General features: G+C 47.0%; 1 protein-coding gene across 2 annotated transcripts in view; it reads left to right on the top strand.

The window, feature by feature from the left end:
* Nucleotides 1–23,342, top strand: part of C10H20orf194 (chromosome 10 C20orf194 homolog) — a 167,710-nt gene that overhangs the window by 133,152 nt on the left and 11,216 nt on the right. For both annotated transcript variants that reach the window (XM_025398588.1, XM_025398587.1), the window contains exons 30-31: nt 11,183–11,318; nt 18,354–18,440. In XM_025398588.1, the coding sequence (XP_025254373.1) occupies nt 11,183–11,318; nt 18,354–18,440 (223 nt within the window). The remainder of the gene's footprint in view (nt 1–11,182; nt 11,319–18,353; nt 18,441–23,342) is intronic.

Raw genomic sequence — 23,342 nt, 5'->3', positions numbered from 1 at the left:
TTACCATATTTGATAGGCACATTTCTTCTAAGAGCTTCTCTGTTTTTACTCTGTCGCCCAGGTTGGAGTGTAATGGCGTGGTCTCGGCTCACTGCAACCTCTGCCTCCCAGGTTCAAGTGATTCTCCTGCCTCAGTCTCCCAAGTAGCTGGGATTACAGGCGTACACCACCACACCCGGCTAATTTTTGTATTTTTAGTAGAGACAGGGTTTCACCATGTTGGCCAGGCTGGTCTCGAACTCCTGACCTCACAATCCGCCCGCCTCGACCTCCCAAAGTGCTGGGATTACAGGCATGAGCCACCACGCCTGGCCTGAACTTGTCTCTTATGGCAACAAATTGCCACAGTAATACCTCTCCTTGAGCTGGGCTTAAGTCCACCCTGGCATTCCAGCTAATATTAGTGGGCTGAGTAGGTATTCCTAGCCTCTGGATCAGCAAGATCTTGATTCACTTCTGCCCCAAGAGTGCCGAGTTTGGCCCAGCAGGACCTGTCTTTCTTAATACCCCCCACCCCCATGCACCCTGGAATTTTCCGCATTTCCTTGATAACATTGAGAAAAATTCACCTATCCTGCAGGTTGCATTCAACCTTGCAATGCCCTGCTACCTGGCAACCCTGGAATCAGCACTTTCTAGTCATATTATCTGTGATGTTTGGAGGTCCAGAATAAATTCTGAATTCCCTGCAGTGGTGATGAAATGCTCATTGTTATTGGGAGACATGCCTGGGGTCTGGGCTTCCTGAGCTAGTCCAGCAAGCAGAAATCAGATGGAAGAAAACAACTCAGTGTCCCCAGCACAGTTTCCCCCTGCTGATCATACTGCTAGTCCACAGGGAGTGGAGACAACAGAGCATACCAAAGTTGTTGTCTTGGGAAACAGCTGAGCTCATGCTGCCCAGGGCAGGAGGCTGGTCCCTGAAGGGAGGAATGTGTATATTGAGCTGCTGTGCCAGGTAGTCTCAGGTCCAGCTTTTAGAGGCCCCTGTTACTTTCTAGGCACTGCACCTCAGAAACAGGATGAAATGGAGGTTGGCTAGGTCCATCCACAGTATTCACCCCAGGTAGATTAAGGAGAGTTTGTGGAGGTTGGGTCAATAGGATCTGGTGACAGACTAGATGTGGAGCACGCATTGCAAAAAGAGGTATCTTGGATGACTCCTAGGTTTCTAGCTTAGGAGATTAGGAAGGTTGGTGGTACCTGTCTTTGAGATAGAAAGCACAGGAGAAAACATAGGTCCAGGAGATAACCAAGGAGGGCTATCTCATCCTAAGATACATATTTGGAAGTCATGGTCAAAGTTAATGGCATAGACTGTAGTCAGCCAGTATCCAGGTGTAGAGCTGAAAAGATCAGAAGGCTAGAGATGGGGTGAGGGCGGAGGTTCCAGGACACTGGAAGAGAAGCAGGGAAGAGCATTGCCTGAGACATTGAGGAAGGAGAAAAAGAGATCCACAATGTCTAATGCTGCAGAGACTTTGAGGGAAGGACAGAGAAAAGCCCACTGGCTCTGCAAGTGAGAAGGACCCTGATGACCTGAGTAGGATGATCTGAGTGGAGAGGTGAGGGCTGAAGCCAGCTTCAAGTAGACCAGTGGCCAAGTGAGATACTGGAAGCCAGCAGGTGTGGGTGATATTCTAGAGTGCTTGGGGCTATAAAAAGGAAGATGGCAGGCCGGGCATGGTGGCTCACACCTGTAATCCCAGCACTTTTGGAGGCCGAGGCGGGCGGATCACGAGGTCAGGAGATCGAGACCATCCTGGCCAACATGGTGAAACCCCGTCTCTACTAAAAATACAAAAAAAATTAGCTGGGCGTGGTGGCGGGCGTCTGTAGTCCCAGCTACTCGGGAGGCTGAGGCAGGAGAATGGCGTGAACCCAGGAGGCAGAGCTTGCAGTGAGCTGAAACTGGGCCACTGCACTCCAGCCTGGGCAACACAGTGAGACTCCATCTCAAAAAAAAAAAAAAAAAAGGAAGATGGCTAGAGGAGAATATTTCCAAGAATTGTCATTTCTGAATGATCGGCTCCTCCTTATTTGCTGACTGAGAAAGCCTGTGGACTGCAAGGAGATACTAGACTTGATAGAGGGGACCCCTGAGAAGGAAGGGGTGGGTCCAGAGATCAGACTGGAAGTGAAGATAGACTCAGAAAAGCAGTGTCCTCCTTGAGAAGAGCTTTAGTTGGAAGCATGTGAAGTTGAGGAAGTGTTTGCCTAGGGGGCAGTACTGGCCATCAGGTGTACCTAGGACTTGCTGACCTGTCCAGCCTCAGGCCCTGCCTTATTCTTGTAAATGCTGGAGCCTTCTTTTCCTTTCAGAGCCCCTTGTCGACCATGTGATGATTGGCACCCTAGTGCACCTCAGTTCCTTGGCATTATCCCTCAGTGTCCCCCTTCTTTTTTGCATGAAGAACAAGCACAGATGATGGGGTTTCTCTGGCAGAGAGCCTTGGAGAAGTGTTCTGTCTTCATCATCATTGAATCAGGGGCAGCCCTGGGCTTGTCTCACAAGAGGAAAGCCCTTTTTAGTCTGAACCCTTTGAGGCCAAAACAGACTGTGTTCTCTCTGGCACTTGGTAGGCATGTTTCATTTATACTACCTTCCAACTCATTGTGCAAAGACAATGTGTGTTAAACTCTGTGCTTGTGCAGAGCTAGGGGTGTGATCAGATGAGGGCTGATCACCTTCAGGTCACATATGCTGTTTTCGGAGCTCCTCCAAGGGGGCTCATGGAGTGATGGTGCCTTGCTTCTGGGCCCATGGGACCCTGTGGACTGGCCTGACCAGACTTGCCGTGGACATGGGCTATCTGGGGAGGGAGGAGATAAAAGGCAAGTATTTTTTTTCTCTTAGGAGATTTGGTAGCTGGCTCGAAGGTGGGATCTGCCAGCAGTAGACAAACACTTTGTGTCCTAAGGGAGCATATTGCCTCCCTTTGCTTCTGTTCATGAGTCAGGCTACCTGATTCATAAGAGATTATTTTCCAGTTAGAAAAGGACTGTGTTGCAGCCCCAAGACAATGTGTGTTACAGAAATCAAAGGACTAAGAAACAACCTCAGTGCTTAAACAGCAAGCAAGACTCATTATAATGCTGGTGTGAAAGCAAAGTGGAGATACTTTACTGTCATGGCTGCTTTTAAAAGCATCTGTAAATAGAAGAAGTCACCTTTGTTTTCTGCTGGGCTTCTGGAATGCTTTAGCCCAGACTGGGATGGTCAGCCAGACAATAGGGATGTTTCTCTGCTCTTGGGAATAGGATAGACCAGGCTGCCTGCTCGCTCACAGCCCAGACTGGTGAGACCTTGGCCAAATCTGGTTGTCCACTCCTTGATACAGAACAGAAGGAAGCTCCTGGCCCAAACAAGGTGGAACTGCTCACTGTGGCCTGTTCACCCTGTGCTCCAGATAACTGCTGTACCTGCCTCACAGATGGCATTTCCTCTTGGCAGCTGGCAGTTTACATAGTTGGCCTGAGGAATGCTGGGGATAATCCTCTTGCTTGTTTCCCTATAAAGCAAAACCCCTTTTCTGTGCCCAGTTCCTGACCTAGAATCCCAACCCCACAAGGTTTGTCCATATAGTACATGTGCAGCAGACAGGACTTTGTACAGGGTGTGTCTGTCAGAGACCCAGATCCCAGCCTTTTCTTGGGCGGGCCAGACCTGTGCTTGTGACCCTGGTGCACCACCACTCATATGGCCACATTTGCACTAGTCTGACTCCTTTGTTTCTTTTGCCCAAGAAGATACCCAACAGAGTCCTAACATATTTATAGATCTTCCCTCAACCTTTGTTGGCTCTTAACTGCCAGACCCACCAGAGCTCTCCTTGCCTTCCACCCTGGGAATCTGGCAGGCCCTTTGTAGGATCTGGCTCCCACGTCTGCCATCTCTAGAATGTGCTGAGCCTTCTAAATCCTGCTTGCCTCCCCCACTGTGCCACATTTTGGGCTTGGCCTCCTGACTTCGCCTTACTCAGTTTCCAGAGGCCCCACTTTTTGTTGCTGCACCAGGGCATGGGATTCTGGCATCAAGCTTTCCAGGCTGGCTTTGCTGCCTCATCTGCAGCCTCCAGAGTGCACTGCAGAGTGACCTTTCCAAATGGCCATGCGAACACAGGTACCAAAGACTAGAGGCAGGGGGCCAGGGGTCCTAGAATCTGTCTTCAAACTGTTGTTTGCTCCTCATGTAAATCACCAGTGTTACCTTGCTTAGAGATTTTTCTGACACTGTTTTAGGAATTTTGTCTTAATGTTAAAGCTTCTTAACAGAAAGGGTATGTGAGGAACCCTTTTAAAATGGAATAAACAAGATGTTGATGAATTCTTCATTTGAATTGGTTTAGTTATGTGCTGTTACCACAACTAAGTCATCCACAAAGACTTTGAGGATGGAGGTGGTGGTGTTGGTGGTGGTGGTGGTGGTTGTTACGGAATATCTCTCTGTCACCCAGGCCGGAATGCAGTGGTGCAATCTCAGCTCACTGCAACCTTTTCCTCCCGGTTCAAGCGATTCTCCTGCCTCAGCCTCCTGAGTAGCTGGGATTACAGGCGCGCACCACCACACCTGGCTAATTTTTGTATTTTTAGTAGAGAGAGGGTTTCACCATGTTGATCAGGCTGGTCTTGAACTCCTGACCTCGTGACCTGCCCGCCTCGGCCTCCCAAAGTGCTAGGATTACAGGCGTGAGTCACCGTGCCCGGCCAGAAGTTTTTTGTTTTTGTTTTTGTTTTTGTTTTTGTTTTGAGAGGAGTTTCACCTTTGTTGCCCAGGCAGGAGTGCCATGGCGTGATCTTGGCTCACCACAACCTCTGCCTCCCTGGTTCAAGCGATTCTCCTGCCTCAGTCTCCCAAGTAGCTGGGAATTATGGGCACCTGCCACCACGCCTAGCTAATTTTTTGTATTTTCAGTAGAGACAGGGTTTTACTGTATTGGCCAGGCTGGTCTCGAACTCCTGACCTCAGGTGATCCACCCGCCTCAGCCTCCCAAAGTGCTGGGATTACAGGCATGAGCCACTGTGCCTGGATGAGGATAGAGGTTTTGAATGCTTAAGAAAAGTGAGCTGGGCGCAGTGGCTCACATCTGTATTCCCAGCACTTTGCGAGGCCAAGGCAGGTGAATCACTTGAGCTCAGGAGTTCAAAACCAGCCTGGGCAACATGGCGAAACCCTGTCTCTACAAAGAATACAAAAATTAGCTGGGTCTGGTAGCGCATTCCTGTAGTTCCAACTACTTGGGAGGCTAAAGTGGGAGGATCACTTGAGCCCCAGAAGTGGAGGTTGCAGTGAACCAAGATCATGCCATTGTACTCCAGCCTTGGGTACTAGAGCGAGACTCTGTCTCAAAAAAAAAAAAAGAAAACGTGATTCTGTATATTCCTATATATTTGTATTTGCATGCTTAGACCATCTGAGGAAGTATACCCAAACAATAGTTATCAGTGGTTGCCTCGCAGAGGAGAACAAGCCCCAGGAGGAGGAGGGAGGAAGAAAAAAAAAAAATTTTTTTTTTTTTTTTTGAGATGGAGTCTCACTCTGTCCCCCAGGCTGGAGTGCAGTGGTGCAATCTTGGCTCATTGCAAGCTCCGCCTCCGGAGTTCACGCCATTCTCCTGCCTCAGCCTCCCGAGTAGCTGGGACTACAGGCAGTCACCACCATACCCGGCTAATTTTTTGTATATTTAGTAGAGACGGGGTTTCACCGTGTTAGCCAGGATGGTCTCGATCTCCTGACCTCGTGATCCGCCCGCCTTGGCCTCCCAAAGTGCTGGGATTACAGGCATGAGCCACCATGCCCGGCCGAAATTTTTTACTTACAGATACCTAAGAAGAGTAGGTCTCATGTCTCGGAACCAAGCAATGGATCCAAAATGGTCCCTAAGCACTTAGGAAGCAGCTTCTGTGCTTAGTAGGCAAGCCCTAACTCCGGAGGCACATAGCTTAACCTTTGTGTGGGCCCTTTCCTCATTGTCACAAGCAACCAACCATTGGCATGCGCTCTCCTAAGCCCTGTTCCCTGGTCTTCAATGGAATGCATCCAGATGGATTTGTAAGGTTAGATTCAGTCTTGAGAGTTTTGTAACACTTTTTTCATAGGTGTTATTGGTAAGAGGAAGGAAGAGACTAGAGGCAGGGGGTCAGGGGTCCTGGAATCTGCCTTCAAACTATTCCTTGCCCTCGTCTAAACCATGAGTGTAGCAGCCTTGGCTTGTGGAAATTGTATGACTTAGTTTCCCAGTGGTTGATATAGCCAAGACGCAATGCCACAGCTGCTGTCTGACAGGCCCCTCAATGTACAGGGAGAAGTCTAATTCTCAGGCTGTTGCTCAGCTGACAGTGCTGATGGTGGTAGTGGTGGTGATGATAGATTGTATTTCATGGATTCTTACTCTCTGTAGGCCCTATGATAAGTCTAGGTTTTATTGATAACCTAGAGTGATGTGTTACGGTTCCTGTCTTACAGAGGAAGATATTTGGTTTCTGAGAGAAAGTAGAGCAATTTGTCTAGAATCACCCACTAGTAATTAGCGGAACTCAAAATTCAAACTCAGGTTCGCCTGGCTCTAAATGCCTTAATATTTACATTATGCTAGCTTTTCCCATAGAGGAAGAAGATAAATAGTATTAAGTCCAGGCCAGGCACAGTGGCTCACACCTGTAATCCCAGCACTTTGGGAGGCCGAGGCAGGTGGATCACCTGAGGTCAGGAGTTTAGGACCAGCCTGGCCAACATGGTAAAACCCCATTTCTACTAAAAATACAAAAGTGAGACGGGTACAGTGGCGTGCGCCTGTAATCCCAGGTACTCAGGAGGCTGAGGCAGGAGAATCGCTTGAACCCGGGAGGTGGAGGTTGCAACGAGCTGAGATCGTGCCATTGCACTCCAGCTTGGGCAACACAGTGAGACTAAAAAAAAAAAGAATATAAGTCCTATGTTTTAAGTGCCATCTGTGTTATTCAAAAGAACTTTTTTTCATTTTTTTTTTTTTAGTTCAGAGAAGGGGAGAGAGCAGGGTGGCATGAGGGGAGGACTAGGATGGTAAGATGTTAAGAAAGATTTGAAGGAAGATGTAAACTTTACCAAAATTAAAAAGTCAAGGGGGTAAGTAGGGGGAAAAGGTGCAGAACAGTGTAATGTGCCACTACTTGTGGAAAAAATTATACTCAACACTTTTGTATATACTCAGCAGATCTTCTGGAAGAAGAGGTAAGAATCTGATAACTGCAGTTGCCTCCTGGGAAGGGAATTTAGGTGTCTGGAGAGGAAAGGAATTATTTTCTCTGAACCCTTCTGATATAAATTAGATGTTTGTCCCCTCCAAATCTCATGTTGAAACATAATCCCCAGTGTTGAAGGTGGGGCCTAGTGGGAGGTGTTTGGGTCATGGGGGCAGATCCCTCATGAATGGCTTGGTGCTGTCCTTGTGATAGTGAGTGAGTTCTTACTCTCTTACAGGAGACCTGGTTGTTTAAAGGAGTGTGGCACCTTCCCCACTCCTCCTTGCTCCTGCCCTCACCACTGTGATGTGCTGGCTTCCAGGCCTTCTACCATGATCTTAAGCTTCCTGAGGCCTCCCCAGAAGCGGATGCCAGCACCACGCTTCCTGGAAAGCCTGCAGAACCTTTAGCCAATTAAGCCTCTTTTCTTTATAAATTAGCCTCAGGTTTTTCTTTACAGCAACCCCAAAATAGCCTAACACACTTTCTATATGTTGCGAGTTTTGCCCTCAGTAACTGAATACATCTAATTTTTTTAACTAAACACTTGACTGAAGTAAACAGTATCAGTATAGAGAGTCTTCATTACTGAATGTTCATTACTTAGGATTCTGCAATTACAAGGTCACTTAGGAAAGCAGAGGTCTCCATAATTTAGAGATATTCACTTAAGAACTAATCGTAGGCCGGGCGTGGTGGCTCAAGCCTGTAATCCCAGCACTTTGGGAGGCCGAGACGGGTGGATCACGAGGTCAGGAGATCGAGACCATCCTGGCTAACACGGTGAAACCCCGTCTCTACTAAGAAATACAAAAAACTAGCCGGGCAAGGTGGCGGGCGCCTGTAGTCCCAGCTACTCGGGAGGCTGAGGCAGGAGAATGGCGTGAACCCAGGAGGCGGAGCTTGCAGTGAGCTGAGATCCGGCCACTGCACTCCAGCCTGGGCAAAAGAGCGAGACTCCGTCTCAAAAAAAAAAAAAAAAAAGAACTAATCGTTTATAAAACTACTCTCGCTGGGCACGGTGGTTCACGCCTGTGATCACAGCACTTTGGGAGGCCGAGGCAGGCGGATCACCTGAGGTTGGGAGTTCGAGACCAGTCTGACCAATATGGAGAAACCCCATCTCTACTAAAAAATACAGAATTAGCCCGGCATGGTAGTGGATGCCTGTAATCCCAGCTACTTGGGAGGCTGAGAGGCTGAGGCAAGGGAATCACTTGAACCCAGGAGGCAGAGGTTGTGGTGAGCCGAGATCGCACCATTGTACTCCAGCCTGGGCAACAAAAGCGAAATTCCATCTCAAAATAATAATAATAAATAATAATAAAACTACTCTCTATTAGTAAATGGGTTGGTGATGAGCATTGAATCTTTTTAAGTATAGAATTATAACACCTGTGAGAATTCTATTACAAAATAAAATATAAATGTTGAAAACCTATGTATGAAATTATATTTTACAAAAAATTAGCAGAGGAGAGATACTCTTTACATCTTTCAGAATGGGAGATTAATAAAGTTTAAAGCTATTAAATCAAATTATAAAGGGTTAACTATATTCTTTAAAGATATAAAAGTGACCACTAGAGGAACTAAAATTGCTAATGAAGCTGGGTGCACTGGCTCACACCCGCCGGTAATCCCAGCACTTTAGAGGAGGCCAAGGTGTGAGGGTCACTTGAGCCCAGGAGTTTGAGACCAGCCTAGGCAACAAAATGAGACCCCGTGTCTAAAAAAAATCAAAAAATTAGCCAAGCATGGTGGCTCACGCTCCTGTGGTCCCAGCTACACAGGAGGCTGAGGCAGAAGGATTGCTTGAGCCCAGGAGGTCAAGGCTTCAGTGAGCCACATTTAGGCTACTGTACTGTAGCCTGGGCGACAGAGCAATACACTGTCCCACAAAGAAAAAAAAAACACACAAATATAATATGTAGACTTCCTTTGGTTCCTGATTCAAAAATTATTAACTGTAAGAAAACATTTATAAGACAGAGAAATTTGAACACAGACTGGATTTTTTTTTTTTTTTTTTTTTGAGACGGAGTCTCGCTCTGTCGCCCAGGCTGGAGTGCAGTGGCCGGATCTCAGCTCACTGCAAGTTCTGCCTCCCGGGTTTACGCCATTCTCCTGCCTCAGCCTCCCGAGCAGCTGGGACTACAGGCGCCCGCCACCTCGCCCGGCTAGGTTTTTGTATTTTTTAGTAGAGACGGGGTTTCACCGTGTTAGCCAGGATGGTCTCGATCTCCTGACCTCGTGATCTGCCCGTCTCGGCCTCCCAAAGTGCTGGGATTACAGGCTTGAGCCACCGTACCCGGCCTGGATATTTTTATATTAAGGAGTTCATTGTTAATATTTTTAGAGTCCTTATATTATGGAAATACATGTTGAAGTATTTTTGTTTGAAATAATTGGATGTCTGGGATTGACTTCAAAATCATACAGCAAGGGAGCCGGGGATGAGCTGGGTGGAGTGTAGATGAAATGCGATTAGCTGAGTGTTAGTAGTTCCTGAAACCAGGTGATGGGAGTTCATTCTGCTACTTTTCTAGTTGTGTATGTGTTTGAAATTTTCTACAATATTAAGAAGTACTGCTGGGCATGGTGGCTTACACCTGTAATCCCAGCACTTTGGGAGGCCGAGGTGGGCGGATCACGAGGTCTGGAGTTCAAGACCAGCCTGACCAACATGGAGAAACCCCATCTCTCCTAAAAATACAAAATAAGTTGAGCATGGTGGCGTGCACCAGTAATCCCAGCTACTTGGGAGGCTGAGGCAGGAGAATTGCTTGAACCCAGGAGGTGGAGATTGTGGTGAGCTGAGATTGCAACATTGCACTCCAACCTGGGCAACAAGAGCTAAACTCAGTCTCAAAAAAAAAAAAAAGTAAATAAAAATTATTGAATAACAAAAATGCAAAATAAAAGATCTTATACATACACTCTGATTATAACTGTCTTAAAATAGGAATGAATATGGAAGGGGTATCATAATTATCTTGGAGTGGTGAAGTGTGGTACGTTTCCTGATTTCCAAATTCTCTGTGGTCCTGTGAATTTTACTTCTGTATTTTCACCAAAAGGTTGGTTGGGAGTGATCATGGCCCACCCTGCAACCTCTTGTTACATGGGCCACACTTTCTTACCACGTTGCCATGTAAAATCTCTTAGCATTTATCTTGGAATCATGTGACTGCCTGTGCACAGTGTCTTGGCTGTGCACTCTTTGAGGATATAATGAATAGCCCTAATATATGGTGAGTTTTCGATAACTATATTCTGAACTGGTGAAGGTAAATGGCACCAGTTCCTGATGATACTAAATACAGGGGATATGGAAAGGCCCTTTGACTAAGAACTCCAAGTATCAGCCAGATATCAGAATTAAAATAATAGAGGAGGCCGGACGCGGTGGCTCACGCCTGTATTCCCAACACTTTGGAAGGCCAAGGTGGGCTGATCACCTGAGGTCAGGAGTTCGAGAGCAGCCTGGCCAACGTGGTGAAACCCCATCTCGACTAAAAATACAAAAACTAGCCAGGCATGGTGGCGGGTGCCTGTAATCCCAGCTACTCAAGAGGTTAAAGCAGAAGAATTGCTTGAACCCTGGAGGCAGAGGTTGCAGTGAGCTGAGATCACACCACTGCACTCCAGCCTGGGCGGCAGAGTGAGACACCGTCTTTAAAAAAAAAAAAAAAAAAAAAAAAAAACAGATAGAGGAAGTTAGGAGGTTAGGAAGTAAGGCAGCTACAGTCTTGAAACTATTCTTTCCAAGAGGTGGCAGTGCTGGGAAGCAGGAAGAGAATGATAGCTGTGTATGTTGGTGTTGGGATGTAAGGGTTGTCTCCATCAGGAGACTACTGGAAGGCATGATTACGGGATGGAGCAAGGGTCCACGTTTGTGTGAGCCCTCACCCCTAACCAGGACTGTGAAGGCTAAACTGTCCTTGGTTTTATTCACAGGCCTGGTGAGTAACGTGGTATTCACCAGTCACACCACGGAGCAGCGGCACCCTCTCCTTGTTCAGCTGCAGAGCCTCATCAGGGCTGCCAATCCAGCCGCAGCCTTCATTCTTGCAGAAAATGGGATTGTCACCAGGTAATCTATACATTCACTCTGCAAGACCAGTTGCTTTCTCAGATACAGCACTCTGTCTGTGGCCCAGAGTCTTTCTACTGTATCTAAGACCTAAACATTTGGAGAAGTCAGTTTTTTAACCAGGTATGGTGGTACGCACCTATAGTCCCAGCTGCTCAGGAGGCTGAGGAGAGGGGATCACTTGAGTCCAGGAGTTGGAGGCTGCAGTGAGCTATGATTGTGTCACTGCATTCCACAGCCTGAGAGACAGAGCAAGACCCCATCTCTTAAAAAAAAAAAAAGGCAGGCTGGGCACAATGGCTCATACCTGTCATCTCAGCATTTTGGGTGGCTGAGGTGGGAGGATCTTGAGTCAGGAGTTTGAGACCAGCCTGAACAATATAGTGATACCCCATCTCAAAAAAGAAACAATATATTGGGGGAAAAAAAAAGTTTTCGAAGTGCTTTTGATGCTCTATAAAAATTGCCAAGAACCATCCTGGCTAACGCAGTGAAACCCCGTCTCTACTAAAAAAATACAAAAAACTAGCTGGGCGGGGTGGCGGGCGCCTGTAGTCCCAGCTACTCAGGAGGCTGAGGCAGGAGAATGGCGTGAACCCGGGAGGCGGAGCTTGCAGTGAGCTGAGATTGCGCCACTGCACTCCAGCCTGAGTGACAGAGCAAGACTCTGTCTCAAAAAAGAAAAAAAAAAATTGGCAAGAAGACTCCATTGTGTACCATTTTGAGGCGTTTTGTTCTGATATATTCACATTCTCTTCCATTGAAGGATGGTAGCCAAGATTCTCTTAACGTCCTTGTATTGAAGTGTTTGAGAAATGGTATAGAGAACGTAGAGAAAGGTCGGATGCGGTGGCTCAACCTGTAATCCCAGCACTTAGGGAGCCCAAAACTGCTTGTAGGAGTTCAAGACCAGCCTGGGTAAAATAGGGACACCCTGTCTCTACCAAAACAGTTTTTTAAAAAAAAAGCCTTTTGCTGCTGTTGCTTTTGGTGTTTTAGACATGAAGTCTTTGCCCATGCCTGTGTCCTGAATGGTACTACCTAGGTTTTCCTCTAGGATTTTTATGGTATTAGGTCTAACATTTAAGTCTCTAATCCATCTTGAATTAATTTTTGTATAAGGAGTAAGGAAAGGATCCAGTTTCAGCTTTCTACTTATGGCTAGCCAATTTTCCCAGCACCATTTATTAAATAGGGAATCCTTTCCCCATTTCTTGTTTCTCTCAGGTTTGTCAAAGATCAGATGGCTGTACTGGCCATCAGAGAAATGCAAATCAAAACCACAATGAGATACCATCTCACACCAGTTAGAATGGCGATCATTAAAAAGTCAGGAAACAATAGGTGCTGGAGAGGATGTGGAGAAATAGGAACACTTTTACACTGTTGGTGAGATTGTAAACTAGTTCAACCATTATGGAAAACAGTATGGCGATTCCTCAAGGATCTAGAACTAGATGTACCATATGACCCAGCCATCCCATTACTGGGTATATACCCAAAGGATTATAAATTATGCTGCTATAAAGACACATGCACACGTATGTTTATTGCAGCACTATTCACAATAGCAAAGACTTGGAATCAACCCAAATGTCCATCAGTGACAGATTGGATTAAGAAAATGTGGCACATCGGCCGGGCGCGGTGGCTCACGCCTGTAATCCCAGCACTTTGGGAGGCCGAGGCGGGCGGATCACGAGGTCAGGAGATCGAGACCATCCTGGCTAACATGGTGAAACCCCATCTCTACTAAAAATGCAAAAAATTAGCCGGGCGAGGCGGCGGGCGCCTGTAGTCCCAGCTACTCGGGAGGCTGAGGCAGGAGAATGGCGTGAACCCGGGAGGCGGAGCTTGCAGTGAGCCGAGATCGCGCCACTGCACTCCAGCCTGGGCGACTAAGCGAGACTCTGTCTCAANTTGTCTCTTAAAAAAAAAAAAAAAGCGGCCGGGCGCAGTGGCTCACGCCTGTAATCCCAGCACTTTGGGAGGCCGAGGCAGGCGGATCACGAGGTCAGGAGATGGAGACCATCCTGGCTAGCACAGTGGAACCCTGTCTCTATTTTTAAAAATATAAAAATTAGCCAGCCGTGGTGGCGGTCATCTGTAGTCCCAGCTACTTGGGAGGCTGAGGCAAGAGAATGGCATGAACCCGGGAGGCAGGGAGCTTGCAGTGGGCCAAGATGGTGCCACTGCACTCCAGCCAGCCTGGGCAACAGAGCAAGACTCTGTCTCAAAAAAAAAAAAAGGTAACATAGAGATATTATCTCTACTTCATGGACTTGGGTTCAAATTACAAACTAAAAATAGAGAATTAGTTTGTATGTGTACACACATATACAAGGAGAAAACACTTGGTTATGTAGCCGTTTTGTTTGCTCAATTCGGATAAAAGGTTATATACTTTTTTATATAGTTTTGACTTTTGAACTATGTAGATATTTTATGTATTCAAAAATTAAATCAAGGAGGGAATAAACGAAATTAAATACAAACCAAAAAAAGTGAATCTAGGCTGGGTGCGGTGGCTCACGCCTGTAATCCCAGCACTTTGGGAAGCTGAGGCAGGCAGATCACGAAGTCGGGAGATCGACCATCCTGGCAAACATGATGAAACCCTGTCTCTACTAAAAAAAAAAAAATACAAAAATTAGCTGGGCGTGGTGGTGCGTGCCTGTAATCCCAGCTACTCAGGAAGCTGAGGCAGGAGAATCGCTTGAACCATGGAGTTGGAGGTTGCAGCAGTGAGCTGAGATCACGCCACTGCACTTCAGCCTGGTGACAGAGTGAGACTCAGTCTCAAAAAAAATAAAACCAAAAAAAGCCTGTATGTATATGTGCAACAATGTCCATATGTCAGGTGTGTGTAAAAGGACACCTGAGGTCAGGAATTTGAGACCAGCTGGCCAACATGGCGAAACCCCGTCTCTGCTAAAAATACAAAAAATTGGCCAGGTGTGCTCCGGGCACCTGTAATCCCAGCTGCTCAGGAGGCTGAGGCAGGAGAATTTATTGAACCTGGGAGGTGGAGGTTGCAGTAAGCCAAGATCACACCATTGCACTCCAGCCTGGGCAACAAGAATGAAACTCCATCTCAAAATTAACATAATTAATTAATTAAAGTAAATAAATCTATGTGTCTATCAAAGTAATAACCACACCAAAAAAAGTATTTAATTCAAGTAACTTTTGAACATAATCCTCTGCTGGAACCCTGGTTCTAAACAACATCACTGATTGAAGAGAGGAGATTATGAATATGAAATGGGGAAGATGAAGAAAAACCCTTCAAATATTTATTTTATTTTATTTTATTTAGACACAGTCTTGCTCTGTCACCCATGCTGGAGTGCAGTGGCACAATCTCAGCTCACTGCAACCTCCACCCCTTGGATTCAAGCTATTCTCCTGCCCCAGCTTCCCTGGTAGCCGAGATTACAAGTGCACGCCACCATACCTGGCTAATTTTTCTATTTTTAGTAGTGACAGGGTTTCACCTTGTTGGCCAGGCTGGTGTTGAACTCCTGACCTCAAGTGATCCACCCACTTCGGCCTGCCAAAGATCAAATGTTGATTTGAATTGGAGATTCAGTATAAATTCATTATTTTTAAAAATGTGTATTTCCTACCACTTTCCTTTGAAAGGGACCAGAATAGTAATACCACAGTTGCAGCAAATACCCTTACCTCTGTATCTTGGTTTCTAAGTACCAGTCCCCACTGCAAGGTATCAGGACTCCTTGGAGAATTAGCTGACTGCATGCCAGGTCAAGGAAAGTACAAGGTAGGCCTGGTCCATTTTATGCCAATAAAGCAAGGAAGTACTCAAAGATTAGTGGAAATATGTCAAAAGGATATGGGAAGTAGCTTAAGAAGTTCCTGCTAGTCTAATTTGGGACAATTTGGGGATAAGAAAGAACCATGATAATACTGGAACTATGGATTATAACACATGGAATAAAATGTGTGTCCACAGTGATCCTCAAAAACGAAGCAGGGGCCAGGCACGGTGGCTCACACCTGTAATCCCAGCACTTTGGGAGGCTGAGGCGGGTGGATCACCTGAGGTCAGGAGTTCGAAACCAGCTTGACCAATATGGTGAAACCCCGTCTCTATTAAAAATACAAAATTATGGCCGGGCGCGGTGGCTCAAGCCTGTAATCCCAGCACTTTGGGAGGCTGAGACGGGTGGATCATGAGGTCAGGAGATCGAGACCATCCTGGCTAACACGGTGAAACCCCATCTCTACTAAAAAAATACAAAAAAATTAGCCGGGCAAGGTGGCGGCACCTGTAGCCCCAGCTACTCGGGAGGCTGAGGCAGGAGAATGGTGGGAACCCGGGAGGCGGAGCTTGCAGTGAGCTGAGATTGCGCCACTGCACTCCAGCCCAGGCGACAGAGCGAGACTCCGTCTCAAAAAAAAAAAAATACAAAATTAGCCGGGCATGGTTGCGCATACCAGTAATCCCAGCTACTCAGGAGGCTGAGGCAGGAGAAGCGCTTGAACCCAGGAAGCAGAGCTTGCAGTGAGCCGAGGTCACGCCATTGCATTCAAGCCTAGGTAACGAGCGAAACTCCATCTCAAAAACAAAAAAAAAGTGGAAGGGGACAGGATAGCAAAGCCCTTTATAGAAGAATACCAAGTAAATAAGGTTTGATAGAACTAGAAAATAATCGGCCGGGCGCAGTGGCTCACGCCTGTAATCCCAACACTTTGGTAGGCCGAGGTGGACGGATCACAAGGTCAGGAGATCGAGAGCATCCTGGCTAACACGGTGAAACCCTGTCTCTACTAAAAATACAAAAAATTAGCTGGGTGGCCGGGCGCGGTGGCTCAAGCCTGTAATCCCAGCACTTTGGGAGGCCGAGATGGGCGGATCACGAGGTCAGGAGATCGAGACCATCCTGGCTAACACGGTGAAACCCCGTCTCTACTAAGAAATACAAAAAAAAAGCCGGGCGAGGTGGCAGCGCCTGTAGTCCCAGCTACTCGGGAGGCTGAGGCCGGAGAATGGCGTGAACCCGGGAGGCGGAGCTTGCAGTGAGCTGAGATCCGGCCACTGCACTCCAGCCTGGGCGACAGCGCGAGACTCCGTCTCAAAAAAAAAAAAAAAAAAAAAAAAAAAAATTAGCTGGGTGTGGTGGCGGGCACCTGTAGTCCCAGCTATTCAGGAGGCTGAGGCAGAAGAATGGCGTGAACCTGGGAGGCAGAGCTTGCAGTGAGCCGAGACCATGCCACTGCACTCCAGCCTGGGCGATGAGCGAGATTCCATCTCAAAAAAAAAAAAAGAACTAGAAAATAATCATTTTGTAACCTTCAGTCTAATACAGTATTTGATTTAGGGAACCATCGATGAATACTAAAAGCACTAGGTAGAAGACTGTTGAAGAAAAAAAATATTACTAGTCCTGTACTGTGTAAAGTATCACTCCATAGACTACTGACTCCTTACAAAGGGGGAAAAATACCTTACAGTGGAAAAATTCTGGTATACCTATGTTGACCAAACGATGAAACTCCATGAGACCAGTAACGGGACAAACTGATACCCTGTACCTCCTTGATGTGATGCAGTGGGAAGGATGCAACACCACCTGGGTATTAATCTCCAAAAATGCATAACCTGAATCTAATTACGAGAACTAGAAACAGACAAATCCAAGTGTGGGACACAAAAGCTCTGACATGTACTCTTAAATATCAACACCATGAGAATCAAACAAACCAAAAGATAGAGGAGCTGTTCAGATTAAAGGAGAATAAAGATTATAAATTTAGGCCGGGCACAGTAGCTCACGCCTGTAATCCCAACACTTTGGGAGGCCGAGGCAGGTGGATCACCTGGGGTCAGGAGTTCGAGACCAGCCTGGCCAACATGACGAAACCCCATCTCTACTAAAAATACAAAAATTAGCTGGGCATGGTGGTGGGTGCCTGAAGTCCCAGCTACTTGGGAGGCCGAGGCAGGAGAATCGCTTGAACTCAGGAGGCGGAGGTTGCAGTGAGATGAAATCATGCCATTTCACTCCAGCCTGGGCAACAAGAGCAAAACTCTGTCTCAAAATTAAAAAAAAAAAGAATGTATCTGTATATCAAAGTAATAACAGACGCGTGCCACCATGCCCAGCTAATTTTTGTATTTTTTTTAGTAGAGATGGGGTTTTGCCATGTTGGCCAGGCTGGTCTCGAACTCCTGACTCCAGGTGATCCACCTGCCTCAGCCTCCCAAAATTCTAGGATTACAGACGTGAGCCATCTCTCCCGGCCTAGTGAATGATTCTTGATTGGATAGTGGACCCTCCCCCACCAAAAAAGGGAAATTTGAAAGTGGATATATGTTCGTGCTTCTCCAACTTCGCTGTGCATATGCATCTCTAGTGGAGATCTTGTTGAAAATTAGTTTCTGGTTCAGTACATCTGGGCTGGGGCCTGAGGCTCTGCATTTCTAACAAGCTCCCAGGTGATTGTTGGGAGCCAGTAAATTCCTTGCATGTGATCATGATACTGTAGTTCTGTAAGAGAATGTCCTTGTTCTTGGGAGATGCATACTGAAGTATTTAGGGGTAAAATATCATGATGAGTACAACTAGTTTTCATTTGGTTTGCCAGAAAAAAAAAAAAATGCTTGTATATATTTAGGGAACATGAAGAAGAAACAAAGTGTGCAGGTTAAGATTGCCAGTCCTGGCCCAGCACAGTGGCTCACGCCTGTAATCCCAACACTTTGGGAGGCTGAGGCAGGCAGATCATGAGGTCAGGAGATCGAGACCATCCTGGCGAACGTGGTGAAACCCCATCCCTACTAAAAGTACAAAAATTACCTGGGTATGGTGGCATACGCCTGGAGTCCCTGCTACTCAGGAGGCTGAGGCAGGAGAATCACTTGAACCCAGGAGGCGGAGGTTGCAATGAGCCAAGATTGCACCACTGCACTCCAGCCTGGCGACAGAGCGAGACTCCGTCTCAAGAAAAAATAAAAATAAAAAATTGACAGTCCTAATTAATCTAGGTCTTTTCTGTGTGTTTTCAAAGGAATGAAGACATTGAGCTGATTCTCTCAGAAAATAGTTTTTCAAGTCCTGAGATGCTGCGGTCTCGATATTTAATGTATCCTGGCTGGTAAGTATCATCATTGAAAAATAACTAAGATTTTTTTGTAAACCCAATGATTTATTTATTTATAGAAAAAAAAAGGGAGAAGGTGAAAATACCAGATGTGCTCTGCAAGGATGACACATGGCAGCTGGCACGGCCTGCATGTCCAGCAGCTACTGGCCTTGCCAGGAGCCCAGTGCTTCACCTCTTAGGCTCCAAACTGGGAGCCTTCTCAGTTATTTCAATTTAGGGAGTCATCCTGTAGGCAATAAGCACCACTGTGCCCTGTGTTCCTCCAGCACCTACTGAGGGCAAAGTGGCTGGCACAGAACCAAGGAGCTATAACTTTCCCAGGTGAGACTCGCTTCTGGCAATACGGTCAGTCCTCTAGGGTTCCCATCTCCTGGGTTCCCTGCTCATATGGCCCAGGGAATGTTCTCTGTAGGATGCTGCACAGCCTGTGGACCTCTCCAGAGAAGAAGAGGACAAAGGAGAGAATGTGCATAGTTACTGTAATCATACTAATACAAACACACTGAAGCATTTACTGTGTGTGCTAGCTGTTGTTCTAAGACTCCACTCTCTACATGGCAGCTCCTAGCCACATGGCTATTTAATGAAATGTAAATTAATAAAAATCAAAATTTATAATTCAGTCTTTCAGCCACATAGCCGCATTTCACGTGCTCCATAGCTTCCTGTGGCTAGCAACTACCGTGTCCAGTAGTGCAGATCTAGAACATTTCCATTACCCCAGAAAGCTCTGTTGAATAGTGCTGTTGTGAGGGCCTTGTTTGTGTTGTCTCATTTACACCAATCCTGTGAAGTGGATTCCATTATTTTGTCATTTTACAGATAAGGTACCGGGGCAGCAAAGAGTTAATGACTTGACAGTTTACAGCTAGTAAATGAAAGAACTGGATTTCAAACCCAGGTTGAATGGCTCAGTGCTTTTTCTCTTAGGCATCGTGCTACACTTATTCCTGTATAGAATGGACAGTTTGTTTCTGCTATGTTGAAGGTTTAGGGGAAGACCATTGTTAAAGCTTGGCCAGAATTAATCTCTTATGTTTAATTGGATTATCTTTGTTATTCTTACTCACTTTTCCCAAGCAGCTCTCTACATCCTCCATACCACCCCTTACACCACCAACTTTTTCCCTAACAAAAAATGATCTGGCCAGGCGTGGCGGCTCACACCTGTAATCCCAGTACTTTGGGAGGCCGAGGCGGGCAGATCACGAGGTCAGAAGATCGAGACCATCCTGGTTAACATGGTGAAACCCCGTCTCTACTAAAAATACAAAAAATTAACCAGGCATGGTGGCAGGAGCCTGTAGTCCCAGCTACTCAGGAGGCTGAGGCAGAAGAATGGCATGAACCTGGGAGGCGGAGCTTGCAGTGAGCCGAGATCGCCACTACACTCCAGCCTGGGCAAGAGAGCGAGACTCCATCTCAAAAAATAAAATAAAATAAAATAAAAAATGATCTACTGTGCTGTAAAAAACAAAACCAAAAAAATCCCAGAGGGTCAGTATGTAAAATTGAAGGTTTTCAGGCATATTCTTAGAAGGAACCTCTGATTTGAGTCACGTCATACTTTAAACAGTGAGTAAGTGGGTCATTCCTTATGCCTGAACAAGGTAATGATATCTTAGCTAAAAATAAACAAATGGAGCTTCTAGGGGGAACCTTCTTTCCAATGGCTACAGCCACTGACTCCATTGCTGCCTGAACCTCTGGGTCCTAAGCTCCTGTAATCACCACCAGGTGCCTAGAGAAGCACTATTCTCCAGTCCTTACTGACTCATGCACAAAAACCTAGCTCAGGGCCCAGACACTTGAAGGCAGGCTAATGCAGGAGAGAATAGGGTAAGCGGGGCCCATTAGAAGACTGTGAATCTGGCCGGGCGCAGTGGCTCACACTTGTAATCCCAGCATTTATGGAGGCCAAGGCAGGTGGACCATGAGGTCAGGGGTTCGAGACCAGCCTGGCCAACACAGTGAAACCCCATCTCTACTAAAAATACAAAAGTTAGCCGGGCATGGTGGCGGGCACCTGTAGTTCCAGCTACTCAGGAGGCTGAGGCAGGAGAATGGCGTGAACCCAGGAGGTGGAGCTTGCAGTGAGACGAGATCGCGCCACTGCACTCCAGCCTGGGCAACAAGAGCAAAAGTCCGTCTCAAAAAAAAAAAAAAGAATGTGATTCTAGAGTTTAAAACCTTTTCCTCATCAGGAAGATCAGTCCTTATAGAGAATCAGAGATAGAAGGACCCCAAAATTCTCTTTCAGGCCCCCCCTCCTAAGTCCATTTCTAGAAATCAGATAATTTCATCTTTAACAAGATGGCAAGTCATCACTCTCCTACTCATATCTATATATTACTCCCCTCCCACTTGGGTCAGAGCCACCACCTCAGGGTGAATGGACTTTAGTTCCAGGATGTGCTCCGCTCTGTGCTGTGCACACATTCTCTGCCACTTCCCTCCCACATCTTTCTGTGTTCCCATCCACCCTGCTCTCACCTTTTCTGGTAGAACAGCCTGTTTCTAGTTTGGGCAGAAACCTTGCTGCCTTCCCTTGGCCCTTGTAAATTCCTCTAAGGATTCAGGTACCACAGAAGCCAGAGGCCAGAGAAACCCCCAGTCTCCAAAATGACTTGTTTGGGTGGGGAAAAGACAGGTCAGTCTTGCAAAAATTTTATGCCTACCACCGTACTTTAAAGAAATCCGAGGCGGGCGGATCACGAGGTCAGGAGATCGAGACCATCCTGGCTAACATGGTGAAACCCCGTCTCTACTAAAAATGCAAAAAATTAGCCGGGCGAAGCGGCGGGCGCCTGTAGTCCCAGCTACTCGGGAGGCTGAGGCAGGAGAATGGCGTGAACCCGGGAGGCGGAGCTTGCAGTGAGCCGAGATCGCGCCACTGCACTCCAGCCTGGGCGACTAAGCGAGACTCTGTCTCAAAAAAAAAAAAAAAAAAAAAAAAAGACAAAGAATAAGATACTTTCAACAATTTAAAATTCAAAATTGCAGTGCTGTTTTAAAATAAAGGAAACAGGCAGGTGCGGTGGCTCATGCCTGTAATCCCAGCACTTTGGGAAGCCAAGGTGGGTGGATCACAAGGTCAGGAGTTCAAGACCAGCCTGGCCAACATGGTGAAACCCCATCTCTATTAAAAATAAAAGAATTAGCCGGGTGTGGCAGTGGGCACCTGTAATCCCAGCTACTCGGGAGGCTGAGGTGGAGAATTGCTTGAACCTGGGAGGTGGAGGTTGCAGTGAGTTGAGTTCGCACCACTGTACTCCAGCCTGGGTGACAGAGCAAGACACATGTCAAAAAAATAAAATTAAATTAATTAACTAATTAAAATGAAGGAAACAGGCTAGGCACAGTGACTCATGGCTATAATCCCAGCACCTTGGGAGGCTGTGGAGGGAGGATCACTTGAGGCCAGGAGTTCAAGACCAGCCTGGGCAGCATAGTGAGACCTTGTCTCTAATAAAAAATAAAAATTAGTTGGGCATGGTGGCATGTGTGGTAGCAACTACTCAAGAAGCTGAGGTGGAGGATCACTTGAGTCTGAGATGTCAAGACTATAATGAGCTATGATCACACCACTGCACTCCAGCCTGAGCAGCAGAGCAAGACCCTGACTCAAAGAAAATAGGGCAGAGATGCCCCAGTTCCTTCTGTGACAGGTGTACACATCTGTATGTACAACCTGTTATGCTGCCTGCAACAAAATGGCAGGGCATAGTTGGAGCCCCTAAAGAAATGGGAGCGGCTGGGCGCGGTGGCTAACACCTGTAATCCCAGCACTTTGGGAGGCCAAGGCAGGCAGATCACAAGGTCAGGAGATCGCGACCATCCTGGCTAACACGGTGAAACCCTGTCTCTATTAAAAATACAAAAAAAGGCCGGGCGCGGTGGCTCAAGCCTGTAATCCCAGCACTTTGGGAGGCCGAGACGGGTGGATCACGAGGTCAGATCATCGAGACCATCCTGGCTAACACGGTGAAACCGTGTCTCTACTTAAACGAATACAAAAAAAACTAGCCGGGCGAGGTGGCGGGCGCCTGTAGTCCCAGCTACTCGGGAGGCTGAGGCAGGAGAACGGCGTGAACTCGGGAAGCGGAGCTTGCAGTGAGCCCAGATCGTGCCACTGCACTCCAGCCTGGGCAACAGAGCGAGACTCCACCTCAAAAAAAAAAACAAAAAAAAACAAAAAAAAAATAGCTGGGCATGGTGGCGGGCGCCTGTAGTCCCAGCTACTCGGGAGACTGAGGCAGGAGAATGGCGTGAAACTGGGAGGCGAGCTTGCAGTGAGCCGAGATTGTGCCACTGCACTCCAGCCTGGGTGACAGAGTGAGATTCTGTCACCAAAAAAAAAAAAAAAAAAAGCAATGGGAGCAAGCCCAGTTGCGGTGGCTTACACCTGTAATCCTAGTACTTTGGGAAGTTGAGGAGGGCGGATCACTCGAGGCCAGGAGTTTCAGACCAGCCTGGCCAACATGGCAAAACCTCATCTCTACAAACAATACAAAAATTAACTGGGTGTGGTGGCGCACACGCCTGTGATCCCACCTACTCAGGAGGCTGAGGCAGGAGAATCACTTGAACCCAGGAGGCGGAGATTGTAGGGAGGCAAGACTGCACCACTGCACTCCAGCCTGGGCAACAGAGGGAGACCTTGTCTCAAAAAAAAAAAAAAAGAAAGAAAGAAAGAAATGGGAGGGCATCCTGAGCAAGAGCCCCCCACTGTACCAGAAAGGACCCCCAAACTCAGATGGGGACTGGGAGGCTTCAGAGGCACACAGGACATCAAGGAACTGCTAGTCTAAGGTTATGTAAAACCTTCATCCTCAGAAAGCACCTGATTTAACTGGGCAGTCATGCTTCCCAATCTCAAAGTGAAAGAGGCAT

The sequence above is a fragment of the Theropithecus gelada genome, chromosome 10 (genome assembly GCF_003255815.1).
Source record: "Theropithecus gelada isolate Dixy chromosome 10, Tgel_1.0, whole genome shotgun sequence".
NCBI classification, from domain to species: Eukaryota; Metazoa; Chordata; class Mammalia; order Primates; family Cercopithecidae; genus Theropithecus; species Theropithecus gelada.
Note: the sequence above shows the minus strand (reverse complement) of the source record. Positions and strands in the feature narration are given on the sequence as shown.